Genomic DNA, 16,562 nt, shown 5'->3' with positions numbered 1-16,562 from the left:
TCAAGTCAACATCAATCTCTAGCCCCACAGCAGTCCCCAGCCCCACGGCTGTTCCTGACCCACGGCTAGATCCAGCCCCACAGATATGCCCAGAACCAAGGATGTTCCTGCCCCATAGATATCTCTGCCCCACAGCTATCATCTGCCTCATGGTTATCCCTGCCCCACAGCTAGCCCTGCCCCACAACTGTCCCTGCAGCATTGCTAGCCCTGACCCACAGCTTTCTGTCCCCCACAGCTATCCTCGACCCACAGCTAGCCCTGACCCACAGCTAAACGTGACCCACAGCTATCCCCGACCCACATCTATGCCGGCCCCACTGCTATCCCTGACCCACAGACTTCTGTGCCCCACAGCTAGCCCTGCCCCACAGCTAGCCCTCACCCCACAGGTAACATTGACCCACAGCTAACCCTGCCCCACAGCTATCCCAGCCCCACAGCTCTCCCCAACCCACAGCTAGCCCTGACCCACAGCTAGCCCTTGCCCCATGGCTGTCCCCAGCCCCACGGCTGTCCCTGCCCCACAACTATCCCTGCCCCACGGCGATGACTTGCTGCACAGCTATCCCTGCCCCACAGCTATCCCTGACCCCACAGGTAACCGTGACCCACAGCTGTCCCAGCCCCACAGCTATTCCCAACCCATGGCTCTCTCTGCCCCACAGATCTCCCTGCCCCACAGCTATCCCTGCCCCACGGCTATCCCTGCCCCACAGCTAGCCCAGCCCCACAGCTGTCCCTGCCCCACGGCTATCCCTGACCCACAGCTAGCCCTAATGGGTGGCTATCCCTCACCCCACAGGTAACCCTGACCCACAGCTGTGCCCCACAGCTAGCCCAGCCCCACAGCTGTCCCTGCCCCATTGCTCTCCCTCGCCCACAGCTTTCTGTGCCCCACAGCTCTCCCTGACCCACAGCTATCCCCAACGCACTGCTAGCCCTGCCCCACAGCTAGCTCTGACCCACAGCTATCCTTGCCCCACAGCTAACCCCGACCCACAGCTGTCCCTGCCCCATTGCTATCCCTGCCCCACAGCTTTCTGTGCCCCACAGCTACCCCTGCCCCACAGCTAGCCCCACCAAGAGCTAACTGTGACCCACAGCTATCCCAGCCCCACAGCTATCCATTGCCTTGCAGCTTTCCCTGCCCCACAGCTAACCCTGACCCACAGCTGTCCCTGCCCCATTGCTAGCCCTGACCCACAGCTTTCTGTGCCCCACAGCTACCCCTGCCCCACAGCTAGCCCTCACCAACAGCTAACCGTGACCCACAGCTCTCCCTGCCCCACAGCTATCCCAGCCCCACAGCTATCCATTGCCTTACAGCTTTCCCTGCCCCACAGCTAGCCCTGCCCCACAGCTAACCCTGACCCACAGCTAGCCCTGCCCCACAGCTAGCCCTCACCAACAGCTAACCATGACCCACACCTATTCCTGCCCCATGGCTATCCCAGCCCCACAGCTAGCCCTCAACAACAGCTATCCCAGCCCCACAGCTATTCCTGCCCCATGGCTAGCCCAGCCCCACAGCTATCCCTGACCCACAGCTATCCGTTGCCCCACAGCTATCCCTGCACCACAGCTATCCCTGCCCCACAGCTATCTCTGCCCCACAGCTATCCCAGACCCACAGCTATCCCTGACCCACAGCTAGCCCTGCCCCACAGCTATCTGTTGCCCCACAGCTATCCCAGCCCCACAGCTAACCCTGACCCGCAGCTATTCCTGCCCCACAGCTATTCCAGCCCCACAGCTATTCCTGCCCCACGGCTATCCCAGCCCCACAGCTTTCCCAGCCCCACATCTATTCCTGCCCCACAGCTATTCCTGCCCCACAGCTATCCCAGCCCCACAGCTACCCCCGACCCACAGCTATCCTGGCCCCACAGCTATCCGTTGCCCTATAGCTCTCCCTGCCCCACATCTATTCCTGCCCCACACCTCTCCTCAGCCCCACACATCATCCACCCTATTTCTAAGTCCACGCTAGAGATTTGGGCTCAATTCTGGTGATTTTGGGTCAACACCCCAGACCCTGGTGCCAACGGTTGGATTTTTGGGTCCGTACCGGAGATTTTTGGGTCCAGGACAGATCCTCGGGGATGACGCTGGAATTTTGGGTCCAAACGGGTCATTTTTGGTCCATCCCGCTGCCCTTCCATCTGTGGTGGAATTTTGGGGTGAATTCCGGAGGGTTTGGGTCCATCACGGCAATCTCGGGTCCGTCACGGCGATTTTGGGTCCACGAGCGACATTTTGGGGTCTATAACGGAAATTTGGGGTCCTTCATGGAGCCCTCAAGCCCCGACAGCATTTTTGGGTTCATAATAGCTATTTTTGGGTCATAATAGCTATTTTTGGGTCCATAATAGGTATTTTTGGGTCCATACTGGATTTTTTGGGTCCATAAAGAGGATTTTGGGGTCCATAATGGAGATTTTAGGGTCCAAAATGAAGATTTTTGGATCCATAATGAAGTTCTGGGTCCATGATGGAGATTTTTGCATCCATAATGAAGATTTTGGGGTCCATAATGGTGATTTTTGAGTCCATAATGGAGATTTTTGGGTCCAGAATGAAGATTTTTGGATCCCTAATGAAGATTTGGGTCCGTAATGAAGATTTTTGAGTCCGAACTGAAGATTTTGGGGTCCACAATGAAGTTCTGGGTCCATGATGGAGATTTTTGCATCCATAATGAAGATTTTTGGGTCCAAAATGGTGATTTTTGAGTCCATAATGGAGATTTTTGGGTCCAGAATGAAGATTTTTGGATCCATGCTGGAGTTCGAAGATCCATAATGCAGATTTTTGGCTTCATAATGCAGATTTTTGGCTTCATAATGGAGATTTTGGGGTTCATAACGGAGATTTTTGGCTTCGTAACGGAGATTTTTGGGGCCGTGCTGGCGTTTTTGGCCACTGAGCTTCATCCTGAGCCTAACCTCCAAAAAAAAAAAAGACGCACCACCAGAAATAACGATTAATTAACCAAAAAAACCCCGTCAAGGGCCACCCCCAGATGGAAAAAGGCGGCCGGGCGTCACCTCCCCCACGCTTCCCCAAATTCGGGTGAATTTCTGCAGAAATTGGCCACGGCGGGAGGGGGCGGGGCAGGGCCCCAAATCGCCGTTTCTCGCCTCGGTTCAGAGCTGGGCTGTCCCCTCCCCCGCCCCGGCTTCGTTAGGAGGGTGATCAATAGGCGATAGGGTCAATAACCAATAGGATTGATAACCAATAGGGTCGATAACCAATAGAATCAATAATAAGACCGAGAAGCAATAGGATCGATAATCAGTAGGGTCAATAATTAATAAGGTCAATAACCAATAGGGTCAATAACCAATAGGGTCAATAGCCAATAGGATTGATAACCAATAGGGTCAATAATCGATAGAATCAATGATTAATAGGACTGAGAACCAATAGGATCAATAACCAATAGGACTGAGAACCAATAGGATCAATAAACAGTAGGGTTAATAACTAATAAGATCAATAACCAATAGGATTGATAACCAATAGGGTCGATAATCAATAGAATCAATAATTAATAGGACCAATAACCAAGAGGATCCATAACCAATAGGATCAATAATCAGTGGCGTCAATAACTAATAAGATCAATAACCAATAGGGTCAATAACCAATCGGGTCAATAGCCAATAGGATCAATAACCAATAGGATCAATAAACAATAGGATCAATAAACAATAGGGTCAATAACCAATAAGATCAATAATCAATAGGGTCAAAACCCAGTAGGACTCATAACTAAAAGGGTCAATAACCAATCAGATCAATAACCAATCGGATCAATAACCAATCGGATCAATAGTGCCAATAACCAATCAGATCAATAGCCAATTGGATCAATAACCAATCGGATCAATAGCCAATGGGGTTCGTTCCCCTCAGCCACTCCTTTGACCTTAACTGGGATTTTTTCCGTCTCCAGGCAGCTGCTGGTGGTGAAGGGAGGCGGAGCCAGGTGGGATCCAATCGGGAAGCGGGGGCGGGATTTGACTGGGATTGGGGCGGGATTCCAACTGGGATGGGGGTGGGATTTGACTGGGATGGGGGCGGGATTCCGATTGGGATTGGGGTGGGATTTGACTGGGTTTGGTGTGGGATTCAACTGGGATTGGGGCAGGATTCCGACTGGGATGGGGGCGGGATTTGACTGGGATGGGGGCAGGACTCGACTGGGATGGGGTGGAATTCAACCGGGATTGGAGTGGGATTCAACTGGGATTGGGGTGGGATTCGAGTGGGATGGGGGCGGGATTACAACCGGGAATGGGGGGATTGCAGGGATCCAGGGAGCAAAAAACACCCTTGGGATTGGGATCAGGATCAAGGGGATTAGGATTGGGATGGGGGGGATTGGGATCGGGATTGGGGGGATAGCATGGATCCGAGGAGCAAAACACTCCATTGGGATCGGGATCGGGGGGATTGGGATCAGGGGGGTTGGGATCGGGAGGATTGGGATTGGGATTGGGGTTTGGGATTGGGATGGGGGGGTATCATGGATCCGGGGAGCAAAGCACTCCATTGGGAGTGGGATTGGGATTGGAATCAGGGGGATTAGGATCCGGATGGGGGGATTGGGATCGGGATCAGCAAGATTGGGATCAGGATCAGGGGGATCGCAACCAGGATTGGGGGGATTGAACGTAGCCAGGAAGCAAAACACTCCGTTAGGATCGGGATTGGGATTAGGATCAGGGGGGATATCATGGATTGAGGGAGCAAAACACTCCATTGGGATCGGGATTGGGAGGATTGGGATTGGAATCAGGGGGATTAGGATCAGGATCGAGGGGATTTGGATCGGGATTGGGGCGATTGGGATGAGGATTGGGGGGGATAGCACGGATCCGGGGAGCAAACCACTCCGTTGGGACCGGGATTGGGATTGGGGGCATTGCAGGGATCTGGGAAGCAAAAGACAGGCCCCGCCCCACTCTGCTTGGCCACGCCCCTCAGGTGTCATGGGAACCCCCAGGGACCGCGCCGAGGGATGCCACGGTTGAATGGTGCCAGCTGGGCCGAGCCTTGGTATGACCCAGCAAAGCCCAGCCTAGAGCCAGGTGAGCAGCGCTTGGCTCCGATATTACCCAGCAAAGCCCAGCCTAGATCTGGGCAAGCAATGCTTGGCTCCAATATTATCTAACGAAGCCCAGCTTAACGATGTTCTAGCAATTCTCAGCTTCGATATTACCTAGAAAAGCTCAGCCCAGAGCTGTGCCAGCAAGTTTCAGCTTTGAGCTTCGATATCATCTAACAAAGCCCGGCTTAGAGCCGTGCAAGCTGTGCTCAGCGTCAAGCTTTGCTGGCCATGCTTATTGAGCCGTGCCTATAGCGTTCAACCTCAATATTATCTAGCAGAGTCCGGCTTTGAGCTGTGCTAGTGATGCTCAGCTTTGATATCAACCAGAAAAGCCCAGCTTAGAGCTGTGCTTGCAATTCTCAGCTTCAGTATCACCTAGAAAAGCTCAGCTCTGAGCTGTCCTAGCAATGCTCAGCTTTGATATTATCCCGGAAAGCTCAGCTTAGAGACTTGACAGCAATGCTCAGCTCCAGCGGTGTCTAGCAAAGCCCAGCTCTGAGCCACGCAAGCCAGGCTTGGCATCGAGCTTTGCCAGCCATGCTTACCCAGCCGTGCTTGCTGGGCTGAGCTTCAATATTACAGAACAAAGCTCAGCTCTGAGCTGTGCTAGCAATGCTCAGCTTCAGTATTACCTAGAAAAGCTCAGCTCAGAGCTGTGCTAGCAAGTCTCAGCTACAAAATTACATAGGAAATCTCAACTCAGAGCTGTCCTAGCAATGCTCAGCTTCTGTATTATCTAGGAAAGCCCAGCTCTGAGCTGTCCTAGCAAAGCTCAGCTTTGATATTATCCAGCAAAGCTCAGCTCTGAGTTGTCTTAGTAATGCTGAACATCAATATTACCTAGGAAAGCTCAGCTCAGAGCTGGCCTAGCAATATTCAGCTTTGAAATTACCTAGAAAAGCTCAGCTCTGAGCTGTGCTAGTGATGCTCAGCTTTGAGATTATCTAGGAAAGCTCAGCTCAGAGCTGTCCTAGCAATACTCAGCGTCAATATTACCTAGAAAAGCTCAGCTCAGAACCGTGCTCCCTATGCTCAGCTGCTTTGATATTATCCAGCAAAGCCCAGCTCAGAGCTGTCCTAGGAATGCTCAGCTACAGTATTACCCAGCAAAGCTGAGCTTCGGGCTGTCCTAGCAATGCTCAGCTACAACATTATCCAGCAAATCCCAGATCTCAGCTGTCCTAGCAATGCTCAGCTTCGATATTATCTAGGAAAGCTCAGCTCTGAGCTTTCCTAGAAATGTTCAGCTGCAATATTATCCAGCAAAGCTCAGCTTTGAGCTCTGCTAGCAATGCTCAGCTTTGGTATTTAGGAAAGCTCAGCTCTGAGCTGTCCTAGCAATGCGCAGCTTCAATATTACCTAAAAAATCTGAGCTCAGAGCTGTGCTAGCGATGCTGAGCTTCAATATAACCTAGGAAAGCCCAGCTCAGAGCTGTCCTAGCAATGCTCAGCTACAGTATTCTCAGCAAAGCTCAGCTCTGAGCTGTGCTAGCAATACCCAGCTTTGATATTACCTAGAAAAGCTCAGCTCTGAGCCGTGCTTGTAATGCTTAGCTTTGATATTATCTAGGAAAGCTCAATGCAGAGCTCTCCTGGCAATACTCAGCTCGATATTACCTAGAAAAGCTCAGCTCAGAGCTGTGCTAGCGATGCTGAGCTCCAATATTACCTAGGAAAGCCCAGCTCTGAGCTGTACTAGCAAGGCTCAGCTACAATATTACCAAGCACAGGTCGGCTCTGAGCTGTCCTAGCAATGCTCAGCTTTGACATTACCTAGAAAAGCTCAGCTCTGAGCTGTGCTAGTAATGCTTAGCTACAATATTATTCAGCAAAGCTCAGCTCTGAGCTTTCCTAGCGATGCTCAGCTTCGATATTACCTAGGAAAGCTCAGCTCTGAGCTGTCCTAGCAATGCTCAGCTGCAATATTACTCAGCAAAGCTCGGCTCTGAGCTTTCCTAGCAATGCTCAGCTTGATATTCCCTAGGAAAGCTCAGCTCTGAGCTGTGCTAGTAATGCTGAGCATCAGTATTACCCAGCAAAGCTCAGCTCTGAGCTGTCCTAGCAATGCTGAACATCAATCTTACCTAGGAATGCCCAGCTCAGACCTGTGCTAGTAAGTCTCAGCTTTGATATTATCCAGCAAAGCCCAGCTCTGAGCTGTCCTAGCAATGCTCAGCTTCGATATTACCTAGAAAAGCTCAGCTCTGAGCCGTGTTTGCAATGCTCAGCTTCAATATTATCCAGCAAAGCCCAGCTCTGAGCTGTCCTAGCAATACTCAGCTTTGAAATTACCTAGAAAAGCTCAGCTCTGAGCCGTGCTTGTAATGCTTAGCTTTGATATTATCTAGGAAAGCTCAGCGCAGAGCTCACCTAGCAATACTCAGCTCGATATTACCTAGAAAAGCTCAGCTCAGAGCTGTGCTAGCGATGCTGAGCTCCAATATTACCTAGGAAAGCCCAGCTCCGAGCTGTACTAGCAAGGCTCAGCTGCAATATTACCCAGCAAAGCTCAGCTCTGAGCTTTCCTAGCAATACTCAGCTTTGATATTACCTAGGAAAGCTCAGCTCTGAGCCGTGTTTGCAATGCTCAGCTTCGATATTATCTAGGAAAGCTCAGCTCTGAGCTGTGCTAGTAATGCTGAGCATCAGTATTACCCAGCAAAGCTCAGCTCTGAGCTGTGCTTGTAATGCTGAACTTCAATCTTACCTAGGAATGCCCAGCTCAGACCTGTGCTAGTAAGTCTCAGCTTTGATATTATCCAGCAAAGCCCAGCTCTGAGCTGTCCTAGCAATACTCAGCTTTGAAATTACCTAGAAAAGCTCAGCTCTGAGCCATGCTTGTAGTGCTCAGCTTTTATATTACCTAGGAAAGCTCAGCTCTGAGCTATGCTAGTAATGCTGAGCATCAGTATTACCCAGCAAAGCTCAGCTCTGAGCCGAGCTTGTAATGCTTAGCTTTGATATTATCCAGGAAAGCTCAGCTCAGAGCTGTCCTAGCAATACTCAGCTCGATATTACCTAGGAAAGCTCAGCTCTGAGCTATGCGAGTAATGCTGAGCATCAGTATTACCCAGCAAAGCTCAGATCTGAGCTGTCCTAATAATGCTGAACTTCAATATTGCCTAGGAATGCCCAGTTCATACCTGTGCTAGTAAGTCTCAGCTTTGATATTATCCAGCAAAGCCCAGCTCTGAGCTGTCCTAGCAATGCTCAGCTTCGATATTACCTAGAAAAGCTGAGCTCTGAGCCGTGCTTGCAATGCTCAGCTTCGATATTATCTAGGAAAGCTCAGCTCTGAGCTGTGCTAGTAATGCTGAGCATCAGTATTACCCAGCAAAGCTCAGCTCTGAGCTGTCCTAGTAATGCTGAACATCAATATTACCTAGGAAAGCTCAGCTCAGAGCTGTCCTAGAAATACTCAGCTTCGATATTACCTAGAAAAGCTCAGCTCAGACCTGTGCTAGCGATGCTGAGCATCAGTATTACCTTGGAAAGCCCAGCTCAGAGCTGTCCTAGCAATGCTCAGCTACAGTATTCTCAGCAAAGCTCAGCTCAGAGCTGTGCTAACAATACCCAGCTTCGATTTTACCTAGAAAAGCTCAGCTCAGAGCTGTGCTTGCAATGCCTAGCTTTGATATTATCTAGGAAAGCTCAGCGCAGAGCTGTCCTAGCAATACTGAGCTTCAGCACTATCTAGGAAAGCCCAGCTCACTGAGCCGTGCTAGCAGTGCTCAGCTTCAATATTACCTCGGAAAGCCCAGCTTACAGCTGTGCAAACCGGGCTCGTGCTCAAGGTTTTCTAGGAAAGCTGTGTTTAAGCTGAGCTCATCTTCCAGCTGTGCTTGCCATCCGCAGCTTCAGTATGATCTAGAAAAGCTCAGCTCGGAGGTGTGCAAGCCACGCTTAACATTGAGCTGTGGCAGCCGTGCTTGGGCTTGAGCTTTTCTAGGAAAGCCAGGTTTTAACCATGCAAGCTCTGCTCAGCTGCAAGCTGTGTTATCAATACTCAGCTTCAGTGTTATCTAGAAAAGCCCAGCTTAGAGCTATGCTAGCGAGGTTCAGCTTTGGTATTATCTGGAAAAGCTTAGCTTAGAGCCATGCTAGCAATGCTCAGCTTCGATATTACCTGGAAAAGCTCAGCTCAGAGCTGTGCTATCGATGCCCGGCTTCAATATTACCTAGAAAAGCTCAGCCTAGAGCTTTTCTATCGATGCTAAGCCTTGATCTTCTGTGGGGAAGGCCAGCTTCGAGCTGCGCAAGCCGTGCTCGGTGTTGAGCTCATCTAGAAAAGCTCAGCTTCGAGCTGTTCAAGTGGTTCTCAGCTTCAAGCTTTTCAAGAAAAAGCTCAGCTTTGAGCTTATCTGGGAAAGCCCAGCTTCAAGCTGCTCTTGCAAAGCTCAACTTCAAGCCCTGCAAATGATGCTCAAGCTCAAGCTTGTCTAGGAAAGCCCAGCTTTGAGCTATGCAAGCCAAGCTCAGCCTTTGTCTTGTCTAGAAAAGCCCTAGAGTTGTTCAAGCCATGTTTGGCTTCAGGCTTGTCTAGGAAAGCCCAGCTTTGAGTTGTGCAAGCCAAGCTCAGCCTTAATCTTCTCTAGAAAAGCCCTAGAGCTGTGCAAGCCATGTTTGGCTTCAAGCTTGTCTAGGAAAGCCCAGCTTTGAGTTGTGCAAGTGGTTCTCAACTTTAAGTTCTTCTAGGAAAGCCTAGCTTTGAGCTACACAAGCGAAGATCAGCCTTAATCTTCTCTAGGAAAGCCCTACAGTTGGGCAAGCCTCGCTTGGCTTCACACTTGTCTAGGAAAGCCCAGCTTTGAGTTGTGCAATCAAAGCTCAGCCTTCGTCTTCTCCAGAAAAGCCCTAGAGATGTTCAAGCTGTGCTTGGCTTCAAGCCTGTCTAGGAAAGCCCAGCTTTGAGCTATGCAAGCAAAGCTCAGCCTTAATCTTCTCTAGGAAAGCCCTAGAGCCGTGCAAGCCATGTTGGGCTTCAGGTTTGTCTAGGAAAGCCCAGCTTTGAGCTGTGCAAGAGGTCCTCAGCTTTAAGCTCTTCTAGGAAAGCCTAGCTTTGCACTACGCAAGCCAAGCTCAGCCTTAATCTTCTCTAGGAAAGCCCTAGAGCTGTGCAAGCCACGCTTGGCTTCAAGCCTGTCTAGGAAAGCCCAGCTTTAAGCCTTGCTCATGACACTCAGCCTCTAGTTTTTTTTAGGAAAGCCAGGTTTAAGCTGCGCTTAGCCTTAGGCTGCTGCCGGTTGCAACAGCAGCCCCGTGCCCTCCCCAGAGACCCCAAAGCGTCTCCCCCAAAAGAAGCCCCCCCCCCCCAAAGCAAAGGTGACCCCAAAAGCAGCGGAGGGGGGGACTAAAACCGAGCCTAAGCCCCCTCTTTGCCGAGCCACTCACCGGCGGAGCTGCCATCGCACGCCGAAACAGGGGGGCAGGGGGGGGATCCCCACCGAATATGGGCCAGCGACGCCGTGACGTCGGGGGGGGGGGTTGGGGGGGGGAGGGGCTCGTTTTTGGGGTGAGAAACCCATCGAGAAGGAAATTCTCTTGCCCCGGTGAACTTCCCCTTCTGGCGGTGACCTTTCCCCCGGCGCTTTCACATCGTCTTTCGGCGAGACCGCTTCCCCCTCCCCACGACCTCCGGGTCACCAGCTGGCCAAAAAAAAAAAAAATAAGGGGGGGGTTGTCCATGCCAGACACCTCCCCGCCCACCCCCCCCCAAAAAAAAAATTGGGATTCTTCTCCTTTGCAGTCAAGGCCCACGCTCCCGTCGTCTACCCGTTGATCCAGTGCACCGATTGCGAGGATACGGTTAGCTTCGGCTGTTTGGTCACCGACTACTTCCCCCAACCCGTCACCGTCACGTGGATTTCCAACGTCAAAGGAGACAACGAGACTTTCCCGGTCGTCCAGAGCGGCAACAGTTACTACAGTCTCAGCACCCAACTCACCGTCCCGGTGAGCAGCTTGGAAGGCAACAACTTCCAGTGCAAGGTGGACCACAGCGGCACCACAACCACCGTCACCGAGACCATCAAGGGTGAGAAAGGCAACGGGGGAGTCACTCTCGGCATTGCACGCCGTCTTGGCGGGTGCCGAGACGGGTTGGCGTTGCTCTCGGCGTCGCATGACGTCTTGGCCGATTTCTAGACGGGTTGGCGTTGCTCTCGGCGTCGCATGACGTCTTGGCCAATTTCTAGATGGGTTGGCGTTGCTTTCGGCATCGCATGATGTCTTGGCCAATTTCTAGATGGGTTGGCGCTGCTCTCAGCGTCGCATGACGTCTTGGCCAATTTCTAGATGGGTTGGCGTTGCTTTCGGCATCGCATGATGTCTTGGCCAATTTCTAGATGGGTTGGCGCTGCTCTCAGCGTCGCATGACGTCTTGGCCAATTCCTAGACGGGTTGGCGCTGCTCTCGGCATTGCACGCCATCTTGGTGGATGCCGAGATGGGTTGGCACTGCTCCTGGCCTTGTGTGACATCTTGGCCAACTCCTAGATGAGTTGGCGTTGCTTCCAGCTTTGCTCCCGGCGTTCCATGACGTCTTGGCCAACTCCTAGATGAGTTGGCGTTGCTTCCAGCCTCGCATGACGTCTTGGCCAACTCCTAGATGGGCTGGCATTTCTCCCAGCCTTGTGTGAAGTCTTGGTGAACTTCTAAATGGGTTGGTGTTGCTCCCGGCCTTCCATGACATCTTGGCCAACTCCTAGATGAGTTGGTGTTGCTTCCAGCTTTGCTCCCAGCTTTCCATGACATCTTGACCAACTCCTGGATGGGTTGGCGTTGCTTCCAGCTTTGCTCCCGGCCTCGCGTGACATCTTGGCCAACTCCTGGATGGGTTGGCGTTGCTTCCAGCTTTGCTCCCAGCTTTCCATGACGTCTTGGCCAACTCCTAGATGGGTTGGCATTGCTCCCAGCCTTGTGTGATATCTCGGTCAACTCCTAGGTGACAAACTATGTCCCGACCCGTCCCCGCCGGTGATAAAACTTCTGGGCGACCCAAATCAGAGCGACCCTCAGAAAAGGGTCCTACTCATGTGCCTCATCGAGGGACCCAAGGCTTCCAGTAGCAACGTGCAGTGGCTGATGAACCAAGAAGTGATGGACGTGCAGCAGGAGGACTACGGCTGTGACAATTGCTCCCCAGAGAAGGCCACATTTACGAGCAAAGTCAACGTCAGCCGGCAGAGCTGGGACCTGGGGGCTGAGTTCTCTTGCAAAGTGACCCACCCCACGCTGAAAGCACCCGCCGTCCTCAACATCAGCACGTTCTGCTCAGGTGAGGTCGAGGAAGCCGTGGTTTCCTGGAGGTCATGGATGGATGGGAGTTAAGAGTGGGTTGGTTGGCTCCGGAGAGGGCAAAGACGGTCGGTTGGGACGCGGACGGGTGGTTGGTTGACTGGGAGGATGGTTGGTTGATAGAAAACCGGCTGGTTGATTGGTTGGAGAACGTAGAGATGGTCGGATGGTCGGAAGGGAGGGATGGCGGGCAGGTGGGTGAAGTCTATGGAGATGGAAGGGTTGGTGGACCCAACAGATGGATGGATGGTGGAGATAAACGGGTGGTTGGATGGATAGGTGCCGATCCAAACACACCATCAGCTCCCACGAAGCCACACGATGACGTTGGAGAAGGGTCCAACACCGCGACGGTGGCGGCAATGAAGGGCGGGGGGGCGAAGGTGGCTTTTGGAGCTAAAATAGTAGACGGAAATTGTTGAGGAAATGGACGGATGGGGCTGAAAAACCTTAGAGAAAAATCACGTGGTAGAAATTTCCTTGGGAATCATCCCAATTTGCTGCAAGGCTCTATTTTTTTTTGGGGGGGGGGGTGGCGAGAGGACAGGGGGTTGAAAATTTCTCCTGCCAATTGGACGAGCGTTTTGGGGGGCACCAAAGCTTTACGCCCCTCCCCGGGGGAGGCGGGTCGGGGCGCCCTGTCGAATTTGGCATCCGCCGAGCCCCAAGATCTACCCACTCAACGCCGCTCCCTCCCCCCCCCCCAACCCCAACCAGATCCCAAACCGAAGGTGGAGGTCACCATCCTCCCCCCATCCTTGGAGGACCTCTACCTCAGCCAGAACGCCAGCATCACCTGCGTGGCCACCAACCTGAAGTCTTACGAAGACGTAAAGTTCTCCTGGAGCCGAGACCAGGGCAGCGCCTTGGATGTGACCTCGGGGGCAGCAGAGAAGCTGGAGAACGGTCTCTACCGCCTCACCAGCACCCTGAAGATCTGCGCCGATGAGTGGAACTCCGGGGAGAAGTTCACCTGCACCGTCAAAATCCCCGAGATCGAAGAACCCATCATCAGGTCCATTAAGAAAGACATAGGTAGGAGCCCGCCCCTTCTCTCCCGCCCCACGTCCCGCCCTCCGAGTCCCGGCGTGGGAGGCGATGGGTTTCCTTCCGACATGGTGTCCACCGAGAAGCTCGGTGAAAAGGGTTTCAGCAAGGGAAGAGCAGTTTTGGGCAAGTCGAAGCAGCTGGTTGGAAAAGTTGAGTCTACTGGGCTAGTCTACGGGGAGAGTCTACTGGAAGAGGCTAGCCAACTGGAAGGGTCTAGTTGGAGAGCCTGGGGCTACTGGGAGAGTCAACTGGGCCGGCCTGCTGGAAGGGTCTAGACTACTGGAAGGAACTTGACCACTGGAAGGGGCTTGTCTGCTGGAGAGGTCTACTGGGAGGGTCTACTGGAAGAGGTTGGTCTACTGGAAGGGTCTAGTTGGAGAGCCTGGGGCTACTGGGAGAGTCAACTGGGCCGGCCTGCTGGAAGGGTCTAGTCTACTGGAAGGAACTTGTCCACTGGAAGGGTCTTGTCCGCTGGAGAAGTCTACTGGGAGGGTCTACTGGAAGAGGTTGGTCTACTGGAAGGGTCTAGCCTACTGGGAAAGCCAACTTAAGCTAGTCTGCAGGAAAAGGCCAGTCTACTGGAAGGGTCTAGCCTACTGGAAAGGTCTAGCTCACTGGGAGGGCCAGCTGGGCCAGCCTACTGGAGGAAGTCAGGCCACCGGGCGAGCTCTGTCCCTCCCACCGCCCTTGACCTTCTCTCGCGCCCACCCCGCAGACGTCTCCGTGAAGCCACCCTCCGTCTACGTCTTCCCCCCACCGGCCGAGGAGTTGGCCCGTCAGGAAACGGCCACCTTGACCTGTCTGGCCTTGGGTTTCCGCCCCCGTGACATCCTGGTGACCTGGACCCAAGAGGACCGTCCCGTGTCCCCCGGCAGCTTCTCCATCTTTGGTCCTCAGAAGGAAGGAGACACCTACACGGTCTACAGCAAGTTGAGCGTGCCGGCAGCCGACTGGCAACGGGGCGACTCTTTCGCCTGCGTGGTCGGCCACGACGGCATCCCCCTGCATTTCGTGCAGAAGACCATGGACAAGGCCATCGGTAAACCCACCTCCGTCAACGTTTCGGTGGTCCTCGCCGACGCCGACGTCACCTGCTACTGAGCTTGGCGGAGGCGGGGAGGGGCGGGGCGGGGGGGGAGAGGCGTGGGGCTGTAATTCCGCATCCGAATAAAAACCAACCCAAAAAAAAAAAAAGAAAATCCAACCCGTATCGTGACGCAACGTGGCAACGCTGGTCTCGGTTGGGGTTGTCTTCATCCGGCGCGTGCGTCCCGCCCCCCTCCCGGCCCTTCAAAAAAAAAAAACAAACCAAACCTCCCCCGCTGGCTTAATTGTAATTAGGGTTGGGTCAAACGAAGTCGGCGGGGGGGGGGGGAGATGCTGGGAAGTCTTCCTTGCTCCGTTGAGTGATGGTCAGAGTTGGCTTCACCGGGGAAGGTCAAGGTTGGGAGGCGGGGGGGGAACCCACCCAGCCGCTCTCGGATTGGACAACCTGGTGGGACAGGAGACATCTCTTTGCAAACCACACCCTTCCTTCTGCGTCTTCGCCTGCGGAAGAGGGAAATTCGCCCGAAATAGGGGGTTTTCACCCTAATAATCAACCGAACTCACCCAACGAGGAGGTTCAAAGGGAAGGGGCGTGTTTTCCCACCAATTCGGGCATTTTTCTGGTGGTGGTTAGAGCAGGTTTGGGTGAAAAAACGGGTGGGAAAAGGACTTTTTGTTGCATGCGGCAAAAATCCCCGTGGCCCCTCGGCTTGCAGGAGATTTTTGGACAAGGATTGGGTAGAAAATAGGTGGAAATGGGGTTTTTTTTGCTGCATGCACCAAAAATCCTCGTGGTTGTTTTGCTTGAGGCAGGTTTTGGGCGAGGACTAGGGTGGAAAATGGGTGAAAATGGGGTTTTTGCTGCATGCACCAAAAAAATCCTGCACCCCTTTTGCTTTGCAGCAGGAATTTGGACAAAGATTGGGTAGAAAATGGGGGAAAATGGGTAAAAACCGTGGGGTTTTTGCTGCATGCACCCAAAATCCTCATGCCCCTCTGCTCACAGCAAGGTTTTGCACAAGGATTGGCTCGAAAATGGGTGGGAAACAGGTAAAAATGGGGGGTTTTGCTGCATGCACCAAAAATCCTCGTGTTCCTTTTGCTCGCTGCAGGGTTTTGCACAAGGATTGGGTAGAAAATGCATAAAAATGGGGGTGTTTTCTGCATGCACCAAAAATCCTCATGGTCCTTTCGCTCACAGCAGAGTTTTACACAAGGAGTTGGTAGAAAATGGGTGGAAAAAGGCTGAAAACAGGGTTTTTTGCTGCATGCACCACAAATCTTCATGGTCCTTTTGCTTGACGCTGGATTTTGCACAAGAATTGGGTGGAAAATGGCTAAAAACATTTTTTTTGCTGCATGCGCCAAAAATCCTCGTGTTCCTTTTGCTCGCCGCAGTGTTTTGCACAAGCATTGGGTAGAAAATGGGTGGAAAATGACAGAAAACGGGATTTTTTTGCTGCATGTGCCAAAAATCCTCATGGTCCTTTTGCTCGCCGCAGGGTTTTGCACAAGAATTGGGTGGAAAATGGCAGAAAGCGAATTTTTTGCTGCACGCACCAAAAATCCTCATGGTCCTTTTGCTCGCTGCAGGGTTTTGCACAAGAATTGGGTGGAAAATGGGTGGAAAATGGCAGAAAACGGGATTTTTTGCTGCACGCACCAAAATCCTCATGGTCCTTTTGCTCGCCACAGAGTTTTGCACAAGAATTGAGTAGAAAATGGGTGGAAAATGGCAGAAAACGGGATTTTTTGCTGCACGCACCAAAATCCTCATGGTCCTTTTGCTCGCCACAGAGTTTTGCACAAGAATTGAGTAGAAAATGGGTGGAAAATGGCAGAAAGTGGAATTTTTTGCTGCACGCACCAAAAATCCTCATGGTCCTTTTGCTCGCCGCAGGGTTTTGCACAAGAATTGAGTAGAAAATGGGTGGAAAATGGCAGAAAGCGGGATTTTTTGCTGCATGCACCAAAAATCCTCATGGTCCTTTTGCTCGCCACAGGGTTTTGCACAAGAATTGAGTAGAAAATGGGTGGAAAATGGCAGAAA

The 16,562-nt window shown here is 52.3% G+C and overlaps 1 gene segment (V, D, J or C); it reads left to right on the top strand.

Annotated features, from left to right (window-relative positions):
- The first annotated feature begins 4,169 nt into the window (after positions 1 to 4,169).
- LOC128138266 (immunoglobulin heavy constant alpha 2-like) lies at positions 4,170 to 14,582 on the top strand. The segment is given in 5 exon segments: positions 4,170 to 4,566; positions 10,867 to 11,154; positions 12,063 to 12,395; positions 13,133 to 13,450; positions 14,181 to 14,582. Coding segments are annotated over 5 exon segments (1,722 nt in total).
- Positions 14,583 to 16,562: the final 1,980 nt, after the last annotated feature.

This window comes from Harpia harpyja, unplaced genomic scaffold (genome assembly GCF_026419915.1).
Source record: "Harpia harpyja isolate bHarHar1 unplaced genomic scaffold, bHarHar1 primary haplotype scaffold_190, whole genome shotgun sequence".
In the NCBI taxonomy this organism is placed as follows: domain Eukaryota; kingdom Metazoa; phylum Chordata; class Aves; order Accipitriformes; family Accipitridae; genus Harpia; species Harpia harpyja.
The sequence above is the reverse complement of the archived record's forward strand: the minus strand, read 5'-3'. Positions and strand labels throughout refer to the sequence as shown.